Source organism: Dryobates pubescens, chromosome 5 (assembly GCF_014839835.1).
Source record: "Dryobates pubescens isolate bDryPub1 chromosome 5, bDryPub1.pri, whole genome shotgun sequence".
NCBI classification, from domain to species: domain Eukaryota; kingdom Metazoa; phylum Chordata; class Aves; order Piciformes; family Picidae; genus Dryobates; species Dryobates pubescens.
The window spans coordinates 5,823,924-5,844,456 of NC_071616.1; the positions used below are offsets into that span (position 1 = coordinate 5,823,924).

Below are 20,533 nucleotides of genomic sequence, written 5' to 3' on the forward strand. Positions count from 1 at the left end.
GGCGCTGCCACGTGAGGCGGGTCAGCTGAGCGCTGCCGGAAGCGGCCGGCGCGGCCTGCGGCGCCGCCGACCGTAGCGGCCATGGCCTCCATCCTGGACGAGTACGAGGATTCCCTCTACCGCTCCGCCTCCGTGCAGCAGAGCCGCGCCAGCGTGGGCATCCCACACTCTGGTAGGTGCGCGGCGGCGGCGCCCACGCACCCCTCTGCGCGGCCTGGCTCGGCCCCCGGGGGCAGAGCGGCGCTGCGGTTACAGCACTGCTTAGCTCTCACAGTGGAGGGCTAGGCTCGGTGTCTGTCTGGTGGCCTGCTAGCACCTTTAGCTTCTTGACCGGGCCTTCGGTGTATGGGGAGCCCCGCTGGCCTTTTTCCTGCTCAGAGGGCGGGAGGCAAGATGCTTCATAAATACCTGGGGGCTGGGTGTCAGGAGGGAGGGGACAGGCTCTGCTCACTTGCTCCCTGTGATAGGACAAGGAGCAATGGATGTAAGCTGCAGCACAGGAGGTTCCACCTCAACGCAACGGGGAACTTCCGTACTGTGAGGGTCACAGAGCACTGGAACAGGCTGCCCAGAGAGGTTGTGGAGTCTCCTTCCCTGGAGACTTTCAAGGCCTGTCTGGATGTGTTCCTCTGTGACCTGAGCTAGATTGTATGGCTCTGGCAGGGGGGGTGGACTCTATGATCTCTTTAGGTCCCTTCCAGCCCCTGACATCCTGTGATCCTGTGATGGTAGCCTGCTAGTTTGGGGTGGTGTGGGAAGCAGGGCACGTCAGGCTGTGGGGAGTGCTTCCAGGAGAAGGTGTATCGCTGGGTACGTGGCATAACATTCAGCTGCAGTTTGTTTCTCTGTTTGCTGTGCGAAATGTTTTGACACAGGGGACACTCGGTTCCTGATGAAGCTCAGAGGTGATGCAGGCTGCCTTAGCAAAGCTTAGGTGCTGGCTGTCTGTGGGAGGGCTTCATAAGGCCATAGCTCCAGTGCCATGAAGTGGTGTGTGGTGGAAACACGTGTACGTGAAGTGGCGTGCCTGCGTAGTCACAAATTACAGCCACACCTCAGTACTATTCAATTCAGAGCTGTGGCAGTTGTCTGAGAACATCTCAGCAGCTTGCTTCCTTTATTTCAGCCCCCTCCCTTCTCTGAGGAACCCAACTGTTAGAATATCCTTCCTGGCTGTGTGCACAGCTGTACCTCCATGGGATTAGTTTCCTAACCCAGGGACAGTTCACCAAAGACTTCAGTTCCTAGAGTGGTTCCTGTAGGTTGGCTACATGATGGCAAGGTTAGCACTGAAGAAGGTTACCAAGAAAGCAACCTGTGTTGCTGTTAAATAAACTTGCCTGCAAAGGCCTTTGAATCTTTGTTATACTATTCAGGGAAGTGTAGAATCAATGGAAAGCCACAGTGTGATGACCAGACAGTTGCTTCATTCATGTGAGGGAAAGCAAACAAATGGCAGGTATATTCCATAATAAATTAAACATTCAGTTCAATAACTGTTCCCTGTTAGATGCTACCCCACAAGGTTTGTTGAGTGTGGCAAAGAGATGTAGGTTATGAGAGGATTCTTAGAAAGGAGTAGAATAGACCAGGTTGGAAGAGACCTTCAAGATCATCACATCCAACCTATCAACTAATCCAACACCACCTAATCAACTAAACCATGGCACCAAGCACCCCATCAAGTCTCCTCCTGAACACCTCCAATGATGGTGACTCCACCACCTCCCCAGGCAGCCCATTCCAATGGGCAATCACTCTCTCTGTGTAGAACTTCTTCCTAACATCCAGCCTGAACCTCCCCTGGTGCAGCCTGAGACTGTGTCCTCTTGTTCTGGTGCTGGCTGCCTGTCTGCCTGTCCACAACCTCCCTTCAGGTAGTTGTAGAGAGCAATAAGGTCTCCCCTGAGTCTCCTCTTCTCCAGGCTAAGCAACCTCAGCTCCCTCAGCCTCTCCTCACAGGGCTGTGTCCCAAACCCCTCCCCAACTTTGTTGCCCTTCTCTGGACTCGTTCCAGCAAGTCAACCTCCTTCCTAAACTGAGGGGCCCAGAACTGGACACAGGACTCGAGGTGTGGCCTAACCAGTGCTGAGTACAGGGGCACAATGACCTCCCTGCTCCTGCTGGCCACACTGTTCCTGATGCAGGCCAGGATGCCATTGGCCCTCTTGGCCACCTGGGCACACTGCAGGCTCATGTTCAGCCTACCATCGACCAGCACCCCCAGGTCCCTCTCTACCTGGCTGCTCTCCAGCCACTCTGACCCCAGCCTGTAGCACTGCATGGGGTTGTTGTGGCCAATGTGCAGAACCTGGCACTTGGATGTGTTCAATCTCCTGCCCTTGGACTCTGCCCTTGGGACTCTGCCCATCTGTCCAGCCCTGCAGAGCCTCTCTACCCTCCAGCAGATCAACTCCTGCCCCCAGCTTGGTGTCAGCAAATTTACTGATGATGGACTCAATGCCCTCATCCAGATCATCAATAAAGATGTTGAAGAGCCTGGGGCCCAGCACTGATCCTTGGGGCACAGCACTAGTGCCTGGCCGCCAGCTACCTGGTACCGTCGTAGCAGTCCCAGCTGCTCTGCAGAGCTGGCATTTTAGTTACAAGTTTGGAAGTGCATGGAGACATTCTTTCAAGTTAGTTTTTCCATGTGCAGTGCTGCCCCCTTTTAACCTTTGGGGGAGCCAGGTGTTGAGGTTTACACATGGTGTAAGAATTAATGGATCCTGTCACACTTAAGTTCGGTTTTGAGTATAAACACAGAGTTACTCTGAGTCAAGGCACTGAAGTGGGTATGTTACCTGTGTTTAACATGCACAATTATTTTCTTGGGCAATGGAGGATAAAGAATGAGTGTCCTGAATGGCTGCTGGGAAAAGCCATGTTACTGAAAATAAATTTTGAAGGGCTCAGCTTTTCTTCTTGGTTGCTGCAACACTGTCTCCAGTCATGACTGTCTTAGAGTTGAGAAATCTGCCCGTTTGGTGGCAAGGGAAGCTTGGGAAACTGCTTGATGGCAAAGGCCCAGCCTAATCAAGACTTCAAGTACTCTTAGATCAGACCACATTGGTGATTTTGAGCTAAATGGGGGCTGGTAGAAGCTGTGGGCAACCTGAAGTTCAAGCAAATTGATTTTGGAAAAAGATGGAAATAAATTGTTAACATCCTGAAAGCAGCCCTTAAGGTTTGGTTGGAAATTCCCCTGTTGCAGTTAGTTGTTCCCTGTACTTGCTGAATTTCAGGCAGTGTTTCTGAAAGTTGTGGAAACCCAAGCAGTGTCTTTGTGGCCAACCTAAAGTACTGCCGTATTGTAAATTTTAAGTACTGCAGTTCCAGCATGAAAAGACCTACTCTGGCCCACTAGACTTGACTGATGCTGATGAGCTGAGATTTTGGGACAGACTAAAGGCAGATATGCCCAGAAGTCAGGGTGGGAAATGCTGCAGTAGAATCTCACCTGAACAGTGGGAGGGGCATGTGTGCTTGCAGCCCAGAAAACCAATCAGAGCCTGGGCTGCATCAGGAGAAGTGTGGCCAGCAGGGCAAGGGAGGTGATTCTGCCCCTCTACTCAGCTCTGGGGAGACCCCACCTGGAGTACTGCCTCCAGTTCTGGAGCCCCTATTACAAGAGGGATCTGGAGGTGCTGGAAGGTGTCCAGAGAAGGGCCACGAGGATAAGCAGAGGGCTGGAGCACCTCTCCTGTGAGGACAGACTGAAGGAGTTGGGGCTGTTCAGTCTGGAGAAGAAAAGCCTCTGAGGTGACCTAATTGTAAGCCCCCTTCAGATACTGAAAGGCCACAAGTAAGCTGGGGAGGGACTTCTCAGGATCTCAGGTAGTGATAGGACTAGGGGGAATGGAATGAAGCTGGAGGTGGGGAGATTCAGGCTGGAGGTGAGGAGGAAGTTCTTCCCCATGAGAGTGGTGAAGCCCTGGAATGGGTTGTCCAGGGAGGTGGTTGGGGCCCCGTCCCTGGAGGTGTTTAAGCCCAGGCTGGCTGAGGCTCTGGCCAGCCTGATCTAGTGTGGGGTGTCCCTGCCCACGGCAGGGGGGTTGGAACTAGATGATCCTTGTGGTCCCTTCCAACCCTGACTGATACTATGATATGTTGGGGTCAGAGTGAAAGAGGGAAGTGCTTGAAAGGAGTGTGTGTTATAAAATAGGCATCTCCTTTGTACAGAGAACTGTGAGTTTAAAGGTTCATCCTTCTGGGATGGGTGCTAATTAAAATCCTCATGTCAGTGAATATGATCCTACAGTTATAATGGGTACAGTCTTAAAGAGCCCAGAATGCTGGAATCCAATCCCCTGGCTTTGACCTGTGAATTGAAAGAAAGAAAGAAACAACCCCAACACAAAACAGCCCACCCCAACTCTGCCCCCCTCCCTGTGTGTAGGGGGCAGCTGTTCCCTTTCTTCCCTGTGTTTGGGTTTCCTTGCTGTCTCCCTCAGCCTTGTTTGGCCTGCTGGCAACCTGAAAAAAAAAAATCAAGGTAGCCTGAGTGAATGTGGTAGGAGGGTTGTTCCCATCAGAGTAATCCTTCCTCTGCCTGTAAATGTGCATTTGTGTTCATTGGTTAGCTGGGACATCATGTGAACCTGCAGCTTGGGAGCTTTGTCTGCGTGTGTGGAACCACGATCCAGACCAGCGCCTTTAAAGCACGGCGTTGCAGCTGCCTAATCGCAAACGAAGAAGGCCTGTTCTGCTTATCTGGCAATTAGGGGACACACATCTGCATAAATGGCTAATGTTTAAGGTGTGGATCAGTGTGTAAGAAAGTGTGCCCAGCTAAAGGCTGCCTGCTCAGACGGTGGTTGCTTTGTCTGTTCCAGCATGTGGATCTTTCCTCTAAAGCAAGAATCCGTTACAGTTCCTCTAGCAGGTCTAGTGGTGAGGCAGAGGCATGGAGAAGGCACTGGTGCAGTAGGCTATTGTAGGATGTTGACTTGCTGGAGCGTGTCCAGAAAAGGGCAACAAAGTTGGTGAGGGGCTTGGAGCACAAGCCCTATGAGGAGAGATTGAGGGAGCTGGGGTTGCTTAGTCTGGAGAGGAGGAGACTCAGGGGTGACCTTATTGCTCTCTACAACTACCTGAAGGGAGGTTGTAGTGAGGCAGAGGTTGGTCTCTTCTCCCAGGCAACCAGTACCAGAACAAGAGGACACAGTCTCAGGCTGCGCCAGGGGAGGTTTAGGCTGGAGGTTAGGAGGAGGTTTTACACAGAGAGATTGCCCATTGGAATGGGCTGCCTGAGGAGGTGGTGGGGTCGCCATGGCTGGCGGTGTTCAGGACGAGGCTTGACAGGATGCTTGGTTGCATGGTTTAGTTGATTAGATGGTGTTGGATGATAGGTTGGACACGATGATCTTGAAGGTCTCTTCCAACCTGGTTTATTCTATTCTATTCTATTCTATTCTATTCTATTCTATTCTATTCTATTCTATTCTATTCTATTCTATTCTATTCTATCAAAGGATTTGCAGTGTTAGCAGGCTGCTTCCCACTACCACAGTGGCTTGTTCAGCAGCAAGAGGGCTGAAATTAGTTTTTCAGGAAGATCTGGGAGAGGTTATAGCTATTGAGTGTGCCTTGAAGTGGTCCAGTGAGTGCAGGGCCTATGCGCTTCAGGATCACAGTATCACAGTATCACTAAGGTTGGAAGAGACCTCAAGGATCGTCGAGTCCAACCTGTCACCACAGACCTCATGACTAAACCATGGCACCAAGTGCCACATCCAATCTCCTCTTGAACACCTCCAGGGATGGTGACTCCACCTCCCTGGGCAGCACATCCCAGTGATGAACGACTCGCTCGGTGAAGAACTTTCTCCTCACCTCGAGTCTAAACCTCCCCTGGTGCAGCTTGAGACTGTGTCCTCTTGTTCTGGTGCTGGTTGCCTGGGAGAAGAGACCAACCCCTTCCTGGCCACAACCACCTTTCAGGTAGTTGTAGAGGGCAATGAGGTCTCCCCTGAGCCTCCTCCTCTCCAGGCTAAACAATTCCAGCTCCCTCAGCCTCTCCTCACAGGGCTGTGCTCAAGGCCTCTCCCCAGCCTTGTTGCCCTTCTCTGGACACGTTCAAGTGGATGGAAGATGGAAGCAGTCTTTTTCCCCATCTGAGATACAGTCTCAGGTTTCTTTTTCTTTTATGTTTATGTACTCCTAGTTAGCTACTTTGACCATGAATGGCCTTAACTTTCTATATCTCTTTCAGTTTTAATCTTCCTGTCCAGGCTAACTGTTGCATGGATCTGCTTGCTTTAGACTCTGTCGCTTGCCTGTGGAGTGAAGCGGATGGGTTGCCCTCGCAGTGTATCAACCTGTCTTGCTTCCTAGCTTGAGGTGGTGTGGTCAGACTGAGGTTACCTGCTGTTTTCTTTGTCAGAGGGCTATGTAACACTTCTTGCATATGGGGAGTTCAGTCGCTGGGAAAACTTGTCTCGTGGGGCAGATAGGGATGGAACTCTGTGATAAGATGTTCCAGCAGCTTGCTAGTGAGCATCATCACTTGGTTTGGGCTTTACATGGATGCCTCCTTGCTTTGCAGCTCACTGGAGTATCTGAGCTCTTCTGTAGTTTTCTCCCTCATAGGAAGAGCACATGAGGGCTCTCCATGTTTAGGAAGAGAATGCCATGGCCTCTGCAAGTTTCATGTATCACAGTATCACCAAGGTTGGAGGAGATCTCAAAGATCAAGTCCAACCTGTCACCACAGACCTCATGACTAGACCATGGCACCAAGTGCCACATCCGATCCCTTCTTGAACCCCTCCAGGGACGGTGACTCCACCACCTCCCTGGGCAGCACATTCCAATGGCTAACAACTCTCTCGTTGAAGAACTTTCTCCTCACCTCCAGCCTAAACTTCACCTGGTGCAGCTTGAGACTGTGTCCTCTTGTTCTGGTGCTGGTTGCCTGGGAGAAGAGACCAACCCCTTCCTGGCTACAACCTCCCTTCAGGTAGTTGTAGAGAGCAATGAGGTCTCCTCTGAGCCTCCTCTTCTCCAGGCTAAACAACCCCAGCTCCCTCAGCCTCTCCTCACAGGGCTGTGCTCAAGGCCTCTCCCCAGCCTTGTTGCCCTTCTCTGGACACGTTCAAGTGTCTCAATGTCCTTCCTAAACTGAGGGTCCCAGAACTGGACGCAGGACTCAAGGTGTGGCCCAACCAGTGCTGAGTACAGGGACAGAATGACTTCCCTGCTCCTGCTGGCCACACTATTCTTGATGCAGGCCAAGATGCTATTGGCCTTCTTGGCCACCTGGGCACACTGCTGGCTCATGTTTAGGCGGCTGTCAATCAGCACCCCCAGGTCCCTCTCTGTTTGGCAGCTCTCCAGCCACTCTGACCCCAGCCTGTAGCTCTGCATGGGGTTGCTGTGGCCAAAGTGCAGCATCTAGCACTTGGATTTGTTGAATGCCATCCTGTTGCCCATCTGTCCAGCCTGTCAAGGTCCCTCTGCAGAGCCCTTCAACCTTCTAACTGATCAACAACTGCTCCCATCTTGGTGTCATCTGCAAACTTGCTGATGACTGCCTCAATCCCCTCATCCAGATCATCAATGAAGATGTTAAGATATGTGTTTGGTTGCAGAGGTTTGCCCATCTTCAATAAAAACTACATCTGCCATGCTGCTTCTCTGTGCTGCCACATGATGTCACAGGCTCACTTCTCTTAAAAGCTTCTTGACCACTATTCTATTCTATTCTATTCTATTCTATTCTATTCTATTCTATTCTATTCTATTCTATTCTATCTGTGAGTACTGCTCTGTGTGTTCATGCTCTGTGGAGCTCACTCCCTTTTCAGTTAGAGCAGAGAGTGGTCCTTGTAGTCCTTTAGGCTAGATTTTTTTTGTTGTGTGGGGTGATTGTTGTGGGATTTTGTCTTGCTTTGGCTTTAGATGTTTGTGTTCTTTCCCCAGGGTATGTGAATGCACGGCTGGAGAAGGAAACACCAATATTTAACAAGCAAAGGATTGATTTTTCTCCTCCTGAGAAAATTAACAGCTTGGTGGTCTCCTCTAACCAGCTCTGTATGAGCCTTGGGAAAGACACCCTTCTCAGGTAATGTTGCCAGAAGCCTTCAAGTTATTGCTTGTTTTCCCCTGCCTTGTTGTCAGAGAGCTTGCAGTTCCAAAGTGGATGAGAAGTCATGAACTGAGTATGGAAAACAGTAAGCAATTACGCCTACATGAACTTCTGTTGGAAGCATGCTTTCATGGTTTCCCTTTGCAGGATTGATCTTGGGAAGCCAGATGAACCTAACCAGGTAGAGCTGGGACGCAAAGATGAAGCCAAAGTCTACAAGATGTTTTTGGACCACACAGGTGAGACAATGGACTGTGTATGTTTACAGGCAGTGCCTGGCAGCCGATGCGATCGAACGTGCATAGCAAGCCCTGGTGAGGGAGTTCTCTTTCTGTGCTGTAAATAAGAACTGGTGGTTCTTCAGTGGGCAGGACTCCATTGCCCAGGGTCCCTGCCTGCTGATTTGTCCCTGTGCTGTAGGAAAAGCCCTGGCTCGTTGTGTGCATGTTGCTGCTTCTGAGCTGGCTGAGGCTCGTTGTGTGCGTGTTGCTGCTTCTGAGCTGTCTGAAACGAATGTGTGCAGCTGGGCTGTTCTGAGCAGGGCTGCTCAAACCAGCAGAAGGGAATCTTTGCAGTCAGCCTGTGCTCTGTGTGTAAGAATTTGTACAGTGGACCCTGAAACACCTGCAGCTCGCTGCAGCCTTGACTGATTTTAAAAGGCAAACCAAATGTTTGGGCAGAGATACTCATACCTGTCACCACTTGGCAGTGCTGGGAGAGAGCTCTGGGAACTGTTTATCCTTAGAACACTCACTGAAACGGAGGAGTACCTGCCTGCTGGAGCATCTGGGATGAGGCATTTAAATTGCAGCGTGTGGAATGTGTGGAAATCCCCCACGTTCCTCTGAATGCCTGGGAAAGTCTTGGGTTAAGTGTGTTGATATCAGAGCTTATCAAATGTGAAGATTAGAAACCTCAGGGACTTGGCTTGCTTAGGCACATGCTTAATTTGTTCTCTCCTTCTCCTTCCCATGCCCCTGTCCCGCTGGCAGGCTCTCATCTGCTGATTGCTCTGAACACCAGTGAATGCCTCTACCTGAACAGAAGCGTTCAGAAGGTGCGAGCGCTCTCCCGCTGGAAGGGCCACCTGATTGAAAGCGTGGGCTGGAACAAATTCCTTGGTTCAGAGACCAACACTGGGCCCATTCTGGTGGGGACAGCCCAGGGGCAGATCTTCGAGGCTGAAATCTCTGTCAGCGAGGGAAGCCTCTTCAGCACTAATCCCGACCAGTACTTCCGCCAGGTCTACACTCTGGAGGAGGAGTCAGGACCGGCCCCGGTCTGCTGCTTGGAGATTGAGCGAGGGCTGGAAGGGAAATTCTTTATTATAGCCACCACCCGAAAGAGACTCTTCCAGTTTGTTGGCAAAATACCTGAAGGGACAGAGCAGCAAGGCTTCGGCTCCATCTTTGCCGTGCACGCTGACCATCTGCCCAGCTTCCGGGAGTTTCCAGCCAACCTGGGTTTCAGTGAGATAGCCTTTTACACCCCAAAGCTGCGCTCCAACCCGCGCTCCTTTGCCTGGATGATGGGCAACGGCGTCTTGTACGGTACCTTGGACTACAGCCGTCCCGACTCCATCCTGAGCGATGAGCGGGTCTGGGTTTACCCTTCGGATATCGACGTAGCCGTCAACAAGCCCATCTCCATCGTGCTCACGCAGTTCCACTTCCTCTTGCTGCTGCCCGACCGGGTGAAGGCTGTGTGCACCCTGAACGGGCAGGTGGTTTTCCAGGACCTCTTCCTGGAGAAGTTTGGCTTGCTGACACGCATGATCAAAGATCCCACGGTCCAGCAGATATGGATCCACACGGAGAAGGTAGTGTTCCGCTACCACGTCCAGCGGGAGTCTAGAGACGTGTGGAAGATGTATATGAACATGAACAAATTTGATTTAGCCAAGGAGTACTGCAAAGACCGTCCGGAGTGCCTGGATATCGTGCTGGCAAAGGAGGCAGAGCACTGCTTCCAGAACAAGAGGTACCTAGAGAGCGCCAAATGCTACGCGCTGACCCAGAACTACTTCGAGGAAATTGCTCTCAAGTTCATTGAAGCCAAGCAAGAGGAGGCCCTGATGGAGTTCCTGCTTAAGAAGCTAAGTAACCTAAAGCCTTCTGAGAAGACACAGACCACGTTGCTGACCACGTGGTTAACGGAGCTGTACCTGAACTGGCTGGGCATACTGGAGGGAGATCCCTCGCAGCGAACTCTCTACCTGGACACACGGGAGAAGTTCCGCACCTTCCTGGGCAGCCCTAGGAACAAGGAGTGTCTGTTTAACAACAGGGCATCCATCTACGAGCTGCTGGCGAGCCACGGGGACACTGAGCACATGGTCTACTTTGCGGTCATCATGCAGGACTACGAGCGTGTAGTGGCTCATCATTGCCAGCACGATGAGTACGACGAAGCTCTAAACGTGCTGTCCAGGCACAGGGACGAGAAGCTCTTCTACAAGTTCTCTCCAGTCCTTATCCAGCATATTCCCAAGAAGGTAGTTGATGCTTGGATTTCTATGGGCTCTAGACTGGATGCCAGGAACCTCATTCCAGCCCTTGTCAACTATAGCCAGAGTGCCAGCACGCAGCAGATCAACGAAGCCATTAGGTATATGGAGTTCTGTGTCTATCAGCTGGAGGAAACCCAGCAAGCCATTCACAACTACCTGTTGTCTCTTTACGCCCTGTGCCGGCCGGACTCACTGCTCTCCTACCTGGAGCAGGCAGGAACCAACCCAAACCGCATCCACTATGACCTGAAGTACGCCTTGCGGCTGTGCGCGGAGCACGGCCACCACCGTGCCTGCGTCCACATCTACAAGGTGATGGAGCTGTACGAGGAGGCCGTGGATCTTGCCTTGCAGGTGTGTGTGTGTGTGTGTGTCCATGCCTGTGTGTGGTCATTTATAAGGGATCTGCCTTCTTCAAGTACCTGAAGGGATCCTACAGGAAGGCTGCAGAGGGGCTTTTCACAAGGATGTCTAGAAAGAGGACAAGGGGGAATGGTTTGAAGCTGAGGGAGAGCAGGGTTAGACTGGATCTTAGGAAGATTTTCTTCAGTATGAGGGTGGTGAGACTCTGCAAGAGGTTGCCCAGGGAGGTTGTGGATGTCTCCCCCCTGGGCCAGGTTGGATGTGGCCTTTGAGCAGCTGAGTCTAGTTGAGAAGCATCCCTGCCCGTGGCAGGGGGTTGGAGTAGATGATCTCTGAGGTCCCTTCCAACCTGAACCACTCTGTGTTTCTGTGATCCTGAACAGATGAGCACTGAGAGGAGATGGACAGACTCCTCAGTGCAAGAGCTGTGCTGCTGAGTCTGGGAGGAAAGACCTGCCTCACTTAACGTAATTCTGTGCTTTTGCACTTTGTTTTAAGTAGAGAGCTGACTGTGACAAGCCATAATTGAGGGTAGGGGCATGGAGACACAAGGACAAGTGCTGGCTGAGCTTAGTCTCTAACATAAAATACCTTCAACATATCTGCATTGGTGCAGAACTTGTCTAGCCATTTTCCAGGATTCTTAATTCCTATCCCTGGCTGTGATAATTATCAGACCATGCCTTTGTCAGCTTAGTCTGACCCTCAGGGAGATGTGGGATTGGTTTTTTTCTCTTGGCATTGCTGTGTCTTTGCTGAAATGTGTGGCCAGCAAAGTTACTGTAACATGGATTTGCCCTAATTGTAGTGCTGAACTTTGTTGGTCTCTTTGGGTAGCAAGCAAATCTTTGGGGAGGAATACTGGTAGAGAGGAGAGGACAGGAGAGGAAGCCAGCACTGCAGCCCCAGGCAGTGAGAAGGCAGGAGAAGCTATTGGAGCCGCCTGTAATGGACAGGAGGCTCTTAAGTTGAGCGGTGGATATCAAAGAGGGAAGCTTAACTCGGTTTCCATGTCTTTCCACCGTGCAGGTGGATGTTGATCTTGCAAAGTCCTGTGCAGATCTGCCTGAAGATGATGAGGAGCTGCGGAAGAAGCTGTGGTTGAAGATTGCTCGCCACGTTGTCCAGGAGGAGAAGGACGTGAAGAAGGCCATGGCCTGCCTCTCCAGCTGTGCCCTGCTGAAGATCGAAGACGTCCTGCCCTTCTTTCCAGACTTTGTCACTATTGACCATTTCAAGGAGGCAATCTGCAACTCCCTGGAGGACTACAACAAACACATCGAGGAGCTGAAAAGGGAGATGGAGGAAGCCACGCAGAGCGCCAAGAGAATCCGAGAGGACATCCAGGAGATGAGGAACAAGTATGGCTCCGTGGAGCCTCAGGAGAAATGTGCCGCTTGTGACTTCCCCCTCCTCAACCGCCCCTTTTACCTTTTCCTCTGTGGTCACATGTTTCACTATGACTGCCTCCTCCAGGCTGTTTTCCCAAACCTCCCTGCCTATAAGCAGGCAAAACTTGAAGATCTTCAGAAGAAGCTGGCAGCTACCAGTCAGCCTTCCAAGAGCCACCTTCGTCCCAAGGAGGCAGACAGCGCCAGCCTGGGGAAGGGGCAGCAGAGCCGGGAGCAGGTGAAGGCCGACATCGACGACATCGTGGCAGCCGAGTGCGTGTACTGCGGCGAGCTGATGATCCGCTCCATCGACAAACCTTTCATTGACCCTCACAAATACGAAGAGGAGATGCAGAGCTGGCTGTAAGCCTCCAAACCTGCCCCTGCCAGCGCGCCACGGTGCTTCTGGTCACGGCTTGGGAAGCTCCTGTGGTGGGGATGTAGCCTCCAGAAGCAGGAACACGGTAGCTTCTGTGAAACTCTGAGGCACGAGCAGCGGGGTCTTGTCATCAGGGTGACAGTGAACTAGTCTTGAAAAAATGGGGAGGTACAGCTATGGCTGTCTTAAGAATTTGAGCAATAGTTAGAGCTAACCTAATGGAATACCTTTAGCAGACATTTGCTGCTTGCAGTTCTGAGGTTCTCCGTGTGAAGCTAATGGTGTGCCTTGTTGTCCAGGAGGAGCTGAGAGCAGCCTGTGATTTGTCTGTTGTGTGGTGTTTGTTTTGGTTAAGACAAGCCCAAAGGGGAAGGTAGTGAGGAGCACTAAGCAGTGTAACCTTCATTCGTCACTTTCAAAGCTAGAGTTGCCTTCTGTTTCCGTTTGGCTGGAAGTCTGCAACCAGGTACATGGAGAGAACATGAAAGAACAAATGCTCTCGCATATGTATTTTGTAAACATCATGTTACACAAATACATGTTTCTACACAATGTAACACAAGAATGTGCATCCTTCTCAAGCAGGAGTGTCTCATAATGTGCTGAAGTCATTTGCCTGCAATTCAAGGTGTATAATTCTTTCCCCCCAAGCTTTACAGACAAGCCTGTACATCTGAATTCTCTCTAAGTACTGTTTCTGGCAATGCTTCCCAGCCTGTTCACCCCTGCCTCCCTCTCTCCATCCTGTTTCTACCATGGCTTTGTATAGTGTGTCTTGGTTTTGCCCTCACCTCAAACCCAGGCTGATACATGTACTCAGAAGGTTTCATCTGGTACTCTGCAAGCAGGAGCACAGCCTGCTTGTATTGTCCTGCTGTGGTCCTCTTCAAGCTGCACTTGAGTACAGTATAGTAGGGATCTGCTCATAGGTTCTCTCAAGGGCAGACTACAGAGCAGCTCTGTTAGCCTTCAATCTGCTTTGCCATCTGCAGGGAGTACCTTGTGCCCAGGTAGCCTTTTGCCTCGCTGGCAGTACGTGATGCTTTCTGGAGGAGGCTGCAGGTCAGTGCTTCTGTCTGTTACTCTGGCTTGGGAAATTCTTCCCAGAAGGTGGCAATCACTGCATTGTGGCTGAGGGAACAAATAAATTACTTTTGCAGTTTAGCAAGGCTTCCTTGATTTATTTGTGAAGAAACTGAAATTTCACTGCAGTCCTGCTGTTTGGGGCTGAATCTCAGAGGTAACTGGCAGAAGAATGGCATGATCTGAAATGGAATGATCTCACTGTGAGGGTGAGAGAACACTGGAACAGGCTGCCCAGGGCGGGTTGTGGAGTCTCCTTCCCTGGAGATACTCAAGACCCACCTGGATGCATTCTTGTGTGACCTGGTGTAGGTGATCCTGCTCTGGCAGGAGGGTTGGACTGGATGATCTTCTGAGGTCCCTCCCAGCCCCTAATGTGATTCTGTGGGATCTAAATTACAAAGTGTGCTGCTTGTACTTAAGGTGATAGAAAACAGTGTCTTCTGAAAAGCATTTTCAGTGCTTTCATATAGATGTACCTGCTTGTCCCTCAGTACCTGTCTCAATCTGCTAGTCACTTACCTTCTCTGTAGGGTTGTAGAAATGGGTCTCCACACAACTGAAAGAGAATATGAATTAGCTTCCTTAAGGAGTTGACCTTAAAGTTTTGATAACCATTGAGAGCTCCAGAAAAATCCTTGGTTGTTCATTGGGAGCCTGGAAACAATCAATTTTATCTGTGTAAAGTAACATGAGTAATAAAGTGCCAGAGCTGACAGCAGGAAGAATTAAGGCTTTGAAATCCTCGTTTCATTGTTGGAACCACGGGACCAGCAGTCTCATTACCACCTGGGAGTGTTTGTTGCAGGCTTATCTGAAACCACTGTTTCAGTGATTCCATTAAGCAGTGGTTCAGAACCCCACGTGCTGTAGTTTTCTTTGGCTCTGGAGAGCCTTTTGCTTTGGAGAAGTCGATGGTTCTGCCAGAGGAATTTGTGATGAAAACTAAATGTGATGCCTTTTGAAGTTCAGCGTTAAACCTGTTCCGACTGGCCACTCCTGAATCATCTTCTCGTGTAAGCAGTGTGATATTTAAGGTTGTTTGTGTCTTGGTAAAGCAATGTTGCTGGGCTGCTCTCCATCACCTTTGAAAGGTCCTGGAGAGCAGGCAGAGTGCCTGAAGGCTGGAGGGAAGCCAGTGTCGCTCCAGCCTTCCAAAAGGGCAAGACACAAGACAGAAAACGACAGGCAGTCAGCCTCATCTCCATCCCTGGGAAGATGATGGAACAGCTTGTTCTGGGTGTCCTTTCAAAGCAGGTAGAGGAAAAGGTGGTTATCAAAAGCAGTCAGCATGGATTCACCGAGGGGAGGTCATATCTGACTGATAGCCTTCTATGAGCACGTGACTGGGTGGCTGGATGAGGGCAGGGCAGTGGACATTGTCTACCTTGACTTCAGCAAGGCTTGTGACACTGTCTCCCACAGCATCCTCACAGGCAAGCTTAAGAAGTGTGGGTTAGATGAATGGGCAGTAGGGTGGATTGAAAACTGGCTGAAAGGGCTCAAGGGGGTTGTGGTCAGTGGTAGTCTAATTGGAGGTCCATAACAAGTGGTGTCCCCCAGGGGTCAGTGCTGGGTCCAGTCCTGTTCAGTGACCTGGGGATAGTGTACCCTCAGTAAGTTTGCTGATGACACAAAACTGGGAGGGGTGGCTGACACACCAGAAGGCTGTGCTGCCATCCAGTGTGACCTGGACAGGCTGGAGAGCTGGGCAGAGGGTGGCCTGTCCAGGGCGAGTGTAGGGGCCTGTGCCTATGGTGGAATAATCCTATGCATCAGCACAAATTGGGGGCTCACCTGAAAAGCAGCTCTGTGGAAAAACACCTGGGAATCCTGGTGGACAGCAGGATGATCATGGGCCAGCAATGTGCCCTTGTGGCCAAGAAAGCCAATGGTATCCTGGGATGCATGGAGAAGAATGTGGCAAGCAGGAATAAGGAGGTTCTTCTGCCTCTCTGCTCAGCCCTGGAGAGGCCTCATCTGAAGTACTGTGCCCAGTTCTGGGCTTCCCGGTTCAAGGACATGGAACTACTTGAGAAGGTACAGCAAAGGGCTACAAAAGATGATTAGGGATCTGGAACATCTGTCTTATGAAGAAAGGCTAAAGGATTTGGGGCTTTTTAAACTAGAGGAGACTGAGTGGGGATCTTACCAATGTTTCTAAATACTTAAGACTGGCCCCATCCTCCTGACAGCCACCTTTTCTGCACTGGTGCCCAGTGACAGGACAAGAGGTAATGGACACAAACTTGAACATTGGAAGTTCCATCTAAACATGAGGAGGAACTTCTTTACATTGAGGATGGTGGAGCACTGGAACAGGTTGCCCAGAGAGGTAGTGGAGTCTCCTCTGGATTCATTCAAAGCCCACCTGGATGCCATCTTGAGCAGCCTGCTCTGTGTCAGCCTGTCCTGGTGGAGGGGTGGGCTAGATGGTGTCCAGAGGCCCCTTCCAGCAGTAGCCCCCAGCCCAAACCTGTAGCTGTTTCTGCTCTTCATCAGAAACCTAAGGAGCAGCTCATTGTGATGCAGGGAATAATTTCAAGGCATGCTCTTTGAGGTGGTGGTAATACTTTGTTCCACTTCTCTGCTGTGAGGGCTTTACAGGATGCTTTCCTGGTGTGTTAGAGTGAGTAGAGTCCTTCATTCTTAGTGCTACAGAGCAATCACATCACTAATTGTGCTCTGAAGAGTAGCAATATTATTTGCCTACAGACCATTCCAGGGAGATCTGCTCATCCTTGAGACTGGAAGAAGCCTGTGTCTGTGGGAATGAAGGCACAGCAAGTAAATAAACCCCTCAAGTCTGCCTGGGTGGGCTGGTAGAGGAAGGCACTTCAAGAACCTACTGATTGCAGTCCTGGGTGTCAGTACCTGTCTCAGTTAACAAAACTAGAACTAGGCTGGGTGTTTTTCATGACAAGTATGCCACATTCTCTGAGGGCTGCAGGCTGGTGCACCAGGTACACCATTGTTGGCTGAAAAATCCTTCAGCTTCTTTGCTCTCAAGGCTGTGGAGAGTCTTAATGCCTGCAGAGACCCCAGCAGTGATTCTGTGACTAGTGCCAGTGGTGCAGGAAGCTACATCAAGGTCTTCTGAACTTTCCTTATGTCATCACAGGCTTCAAAAGTTTCAGCAGCCACTCACCTGTGCTTCTGGACAGTTTTGCAGCAGCAGTCATAAAGGTAAGAGGGTGTTGGGGGTGGGGGGGAATGGAGGGAAGTGAGCTGCTTGCTGGTTTCCTATAAATCTAATCTGTGAGGTCACTCCCAATCTGCAAGAGCTCTTCCTCTCTGCTTTCAGATCAGCATTTTTATCTTCTCCCCTTGCAATTTCAGCACAGATGGGTTTTGGAAATCAAAGTTCTATGTGGGTTTTTTATTAGCTCTGAATAAACTTGTTACCAGCTGTGACGAATGCCTTAGGTCTTGTCCTTAGGTCTTGTCCTTGTTTGAGTGAGTCACCCCTACCCTTTAGTTTAACGCAGCTAGAGAACAGTGTAACCAGAAGGCTGGGTGGGAGCCCCAGCCCTGTGTAACCAGAACAAGTATTTGCAGCTGTGTTCATGCTGGAATGTCCAGGTTTCAGCTGGTCAAACCCACAAAGTAAAGAAGTTTAGCTGTGCAAGTAATGCCAAAAGCAAACCTGTGCCTACTACCTCTCCTAGAGCTCAAGTGAGGGACTGGGGATCTGCTGTGAGGTGAGGGACTGGGGATCTGCTGTGAGGTGAAGGAGACAGCAGTAGTTTGAAGAGAGTCTCAGACGTAGCTGGAAACAGCAAACTGAAACACTGAGAGATGGTTTAGTCTCTAAATGACCAGGCTGGAAATTCAGGAGGGCAAATTCTTACCGAGCCACTAGATGTCATTGCTGTCCATCTAAATTCTGAGGCTTGCTGCAGCCGGGCTCAAGGTGTTTAACAAATAATAAATGTCAAGGGAAAGAATATAAAAAATCCTCAATTCTTTCATTCTGAAACGTCCAGAATAGAATAGAATAGAATTAACCAGGTTGGAAGAGACCTTTGAGATCATCGAGTCCAACCTATCATCCAACACTATCTAATCAACTAACCCATGGCACCAAGCACCCCAGCCAGTTTCTTCCTAAACACCTCCAGTGATGGTGACTCCACCACCTCCCTGGGCAGCACATTCCAATGGCCAATCTCTCTTTCTATGAATAACTTCTTCCTAACATCCAGCCTAAGCCTCCCCTGGTGCAGCTTGAGACTGTGTCCTCTTGTTCTGGTGCTGGTTGCCTGGGAGAAGAGAGCAACCCCCACCTGGCTACAACCTCCCTACAGGCAGCTGTAGAGAGCAATAAGGTCTCCCCTGAGCCTCCTCCTCTCCAGGCTAAGCAACCCCAGCTCCCTCAGCCTCTCCTCACAGGGCTGTGCTCCAGACCCCTCACTAACTTCGTTGGCCTTCTCTGGACACATTCCAGCAAGTCAACATCTTTCCTAAACTGAGGGGCCCAGAACTAGACATAGTGTTGTATAGCAGAAGAAAGAATGGCACACAACAGCCAGGAGCTGAAGCAGATTGTCAGTGCCTTTGGAGGGGGAGGGCGGAGGCAGACCTGGGAGGTAGTTATTGGAGGCAAAGATGCTTGCAAAATTGTATCTAACTAAAAGGCAAATTTGGGTTGCAGAGCACTTGTTTTTCAGCTTTCGAATATGAAAAGCTGGAGTTACTCTGCCCTGTGAGGACAGACTGAAGGAGTTGGGGCTGTTCAGTCTGGACAAGAGAGGGCTCCAAGGAGACCTAATTGTGGCCTTCCAGTATCTGAAGGGGGCCTACAAGAAGGCTGGGGAGGGACTTCTCAGGATGTCAGGTAGTGATAGGACTAGGGGAGATGAAACGAAGCTGGGGGTGGGGAGATTCAGGCTGGATGTGAGGAGGAAGTTCTTCCCCATGAGAGTGGTGAAGCCCTGGAATGGGTTGTCCAGGGAGGTGGTTTGGGCCCCATCCCTGGAGGTGTTTAAGCCCAGGCTGGCTGAGGCTCTGGCCAGCCTGATCTAGTGTGGGGTGTCCCTGCCTATGGCAGAGGGGGTTGGAACTAGATGATCCTTGTGGTCCCTTCCAACACTAATTGGTTCTATGAAATGAGTATTGGCAAATTGTTTAATTGCATTCTAGGGTAAGTCCCTACACAGACGACTTGGTAACCTGTGGAGAGATCTTCCACTGGCTTGGAATTGCAAGATCTGGTGGCCTCGAGTCTGGCCAGTTTTGCTTGCTTTCTCCCCACCCTGTCCCAGTGTCAGAGATGGTAGAATAGAGTAGAATAGAGTAGAATAGAATAGAATAGAATAGAATAGAGTAGAATAGAAAGAATAGAATAGAATCAACCAGGTTGGAAGAGACCTTCAAGATCATCGAGTCCAACCTATCATCCAACACCATCTAATCAACTAAACCACGGCACCAAGCACCCCATCCAGTCTCTTCCTAAACACCTCCAGCGATGGTGACTCCACCACCTCCCCAGGCAGCACATTCCAATGGGCAATCTCTCTCTCTCTGTGAAGCTTTAAGGCAACTTCTCAGTTGCCAGAGTTCACATCTAGTGTTTGTTGTTCAAAGCGCCAGTGAAGCTGGGTTTGCAACATGACCCCGGACACCGGCATGCATGAACAGAGATTTGCTGTTGTCTCCAAGTTGTGGGGGCATGATCCCAAAATGGGGGCAAGTGGGAGGAGGAACATCTTGTACTCCATCAAAAGGAGATGTAGTTTGACTCAGACTGTAGTCATGTATCAGCATGTGGTTCTTGGAATGGGTGGTTCCTGTTGACAGCTGCCTGTCGCTGTCAGTGTGCAGGCCGTCTGTGTTTACCAGAGCGCGCGCACAACTTCCAGTGGGATCTCATGCAATGTCTCTTGTTCCTTCCATCATTTTGCCCATCAACCCTGTGCTGAGATGTGGGAAATCAGACTGCTAATGGGCCTCTTCCTTGCAGCAAGCGGTTTAGCTTGGAGAAGAGGAGGCTCAGGGGAGACCTTATTGCTGTTTACGACTAACTGAAGAGTGGTTGCAGCCAGGTGGGGGTTGGTCTCTTCTCCCAGGCAGCCAGCACCAGAACAAGAGGACACAGTCTCAGGCTGTGCAGGGGGAAGTTTAGGCTTGATCTTAGAAAGAAGTTCTTCACAGAAAGAGAGATTGGCCATTGGAATGGGCTGCCCAGGGAGGTGGTGTGGTTCATGTGCCAGGAGGTGCTGAAGAAAAGGCTGGATGAGGCGCTTAGTGCTGCGGTCTAGTTGATTGGTTGGACTTAATGATCTTGGAGGTCTCTTCCAACCTGGCTGATGCTGTGATTCTGAGCTGAAATTTGAAATACACATGTCTTAGGGAATGTTTGATTTTTTTCCCCCCATTATTATTGTTTTTAATGCAGACAGATGAAGGCTTTTTCTCCAGAATAAATGGAGTACCATCTGACTGGTGTTTAGGAGAGAATCTTATGGCATCCTCAAAGCAGAGAGGTGCTGGTCAGGACCTTCTCTCCTTTTTGGACACAGAGGATGGTGTGCCCTAGGAAGGAGAGAGAATGGTGGTTTCTATGAATTTGGCTGAAGTTTATGCATCTGCTGCAGAGAATCCTCCCCAGAACTGTGACACTGTTTGGTTTGTCCTTTTCTCACTGAGGTGCTGCAGAAGAAAGAGCTCATTTCCTCTGGCATAGGAATGCTGGTAAAACTGAAGAGCTTTGGGCT

The 20,533-nt window shown here is 50.4% G+C and overlaps 1 protein-coding gene across 1 annotated transcript; it reads left to right on the top strand.

The window, feature by feature from the left end:
- Nucleotides 1-37: 37 nt before the first annotated feature.
- VPS18 (VPS18 core subunit of CORVET and HOPS complexes) lies at nucleotides 38-14,069 on the top strand. The gene is made up of 5 exons (XM_054161497.1): nucleotides 38-172; nucleotides 7,924-8,065; nucleotides 8,237-8,328; nucleotides 9,082-10,952; nucleotides 11,991-14,069. The coding sequence occupies exons 1-5, from the start codon at nucleotides 82-84 to the stop codon at nucleotides 12,717-12,719; spliced, it is 2,925 nt and encodes a 974-aa protein (XP_054017472.1). The 5' UTR covers nucleotides 38-81; the 3' UTR covers nucleotides 12,720-14,069.
- The last annotated feature ends 6,464 nt before the right edge of the window (nucleotides 14,070-20,533 follow it).

Excerpts from the sequence above, each read along its gene's own strand:
- VPS18 (XM_054161497.1), top strand. The coding sequence starts at position 82 with ATGGCCTCCATCCTGGACGAGTACGAGGATTCCCTCTACCGCTCCGCC. Across the intron at positions 173-7,923 it reads CGTGGGCATCCCACACTCTG|GGTATGTGAATGCACGGCTG; the intron begins GTAGGTGCGCGG and ends TTCTTTCCCCAG. Across the intron at positions 8,066-8,236 it reads GGGAAAGACACCCTTCTCAG|GATTGATCTTGGGAAGCCAG; the intron begins GTAATGTTGCCA and ends TTCCCTTTGCAG.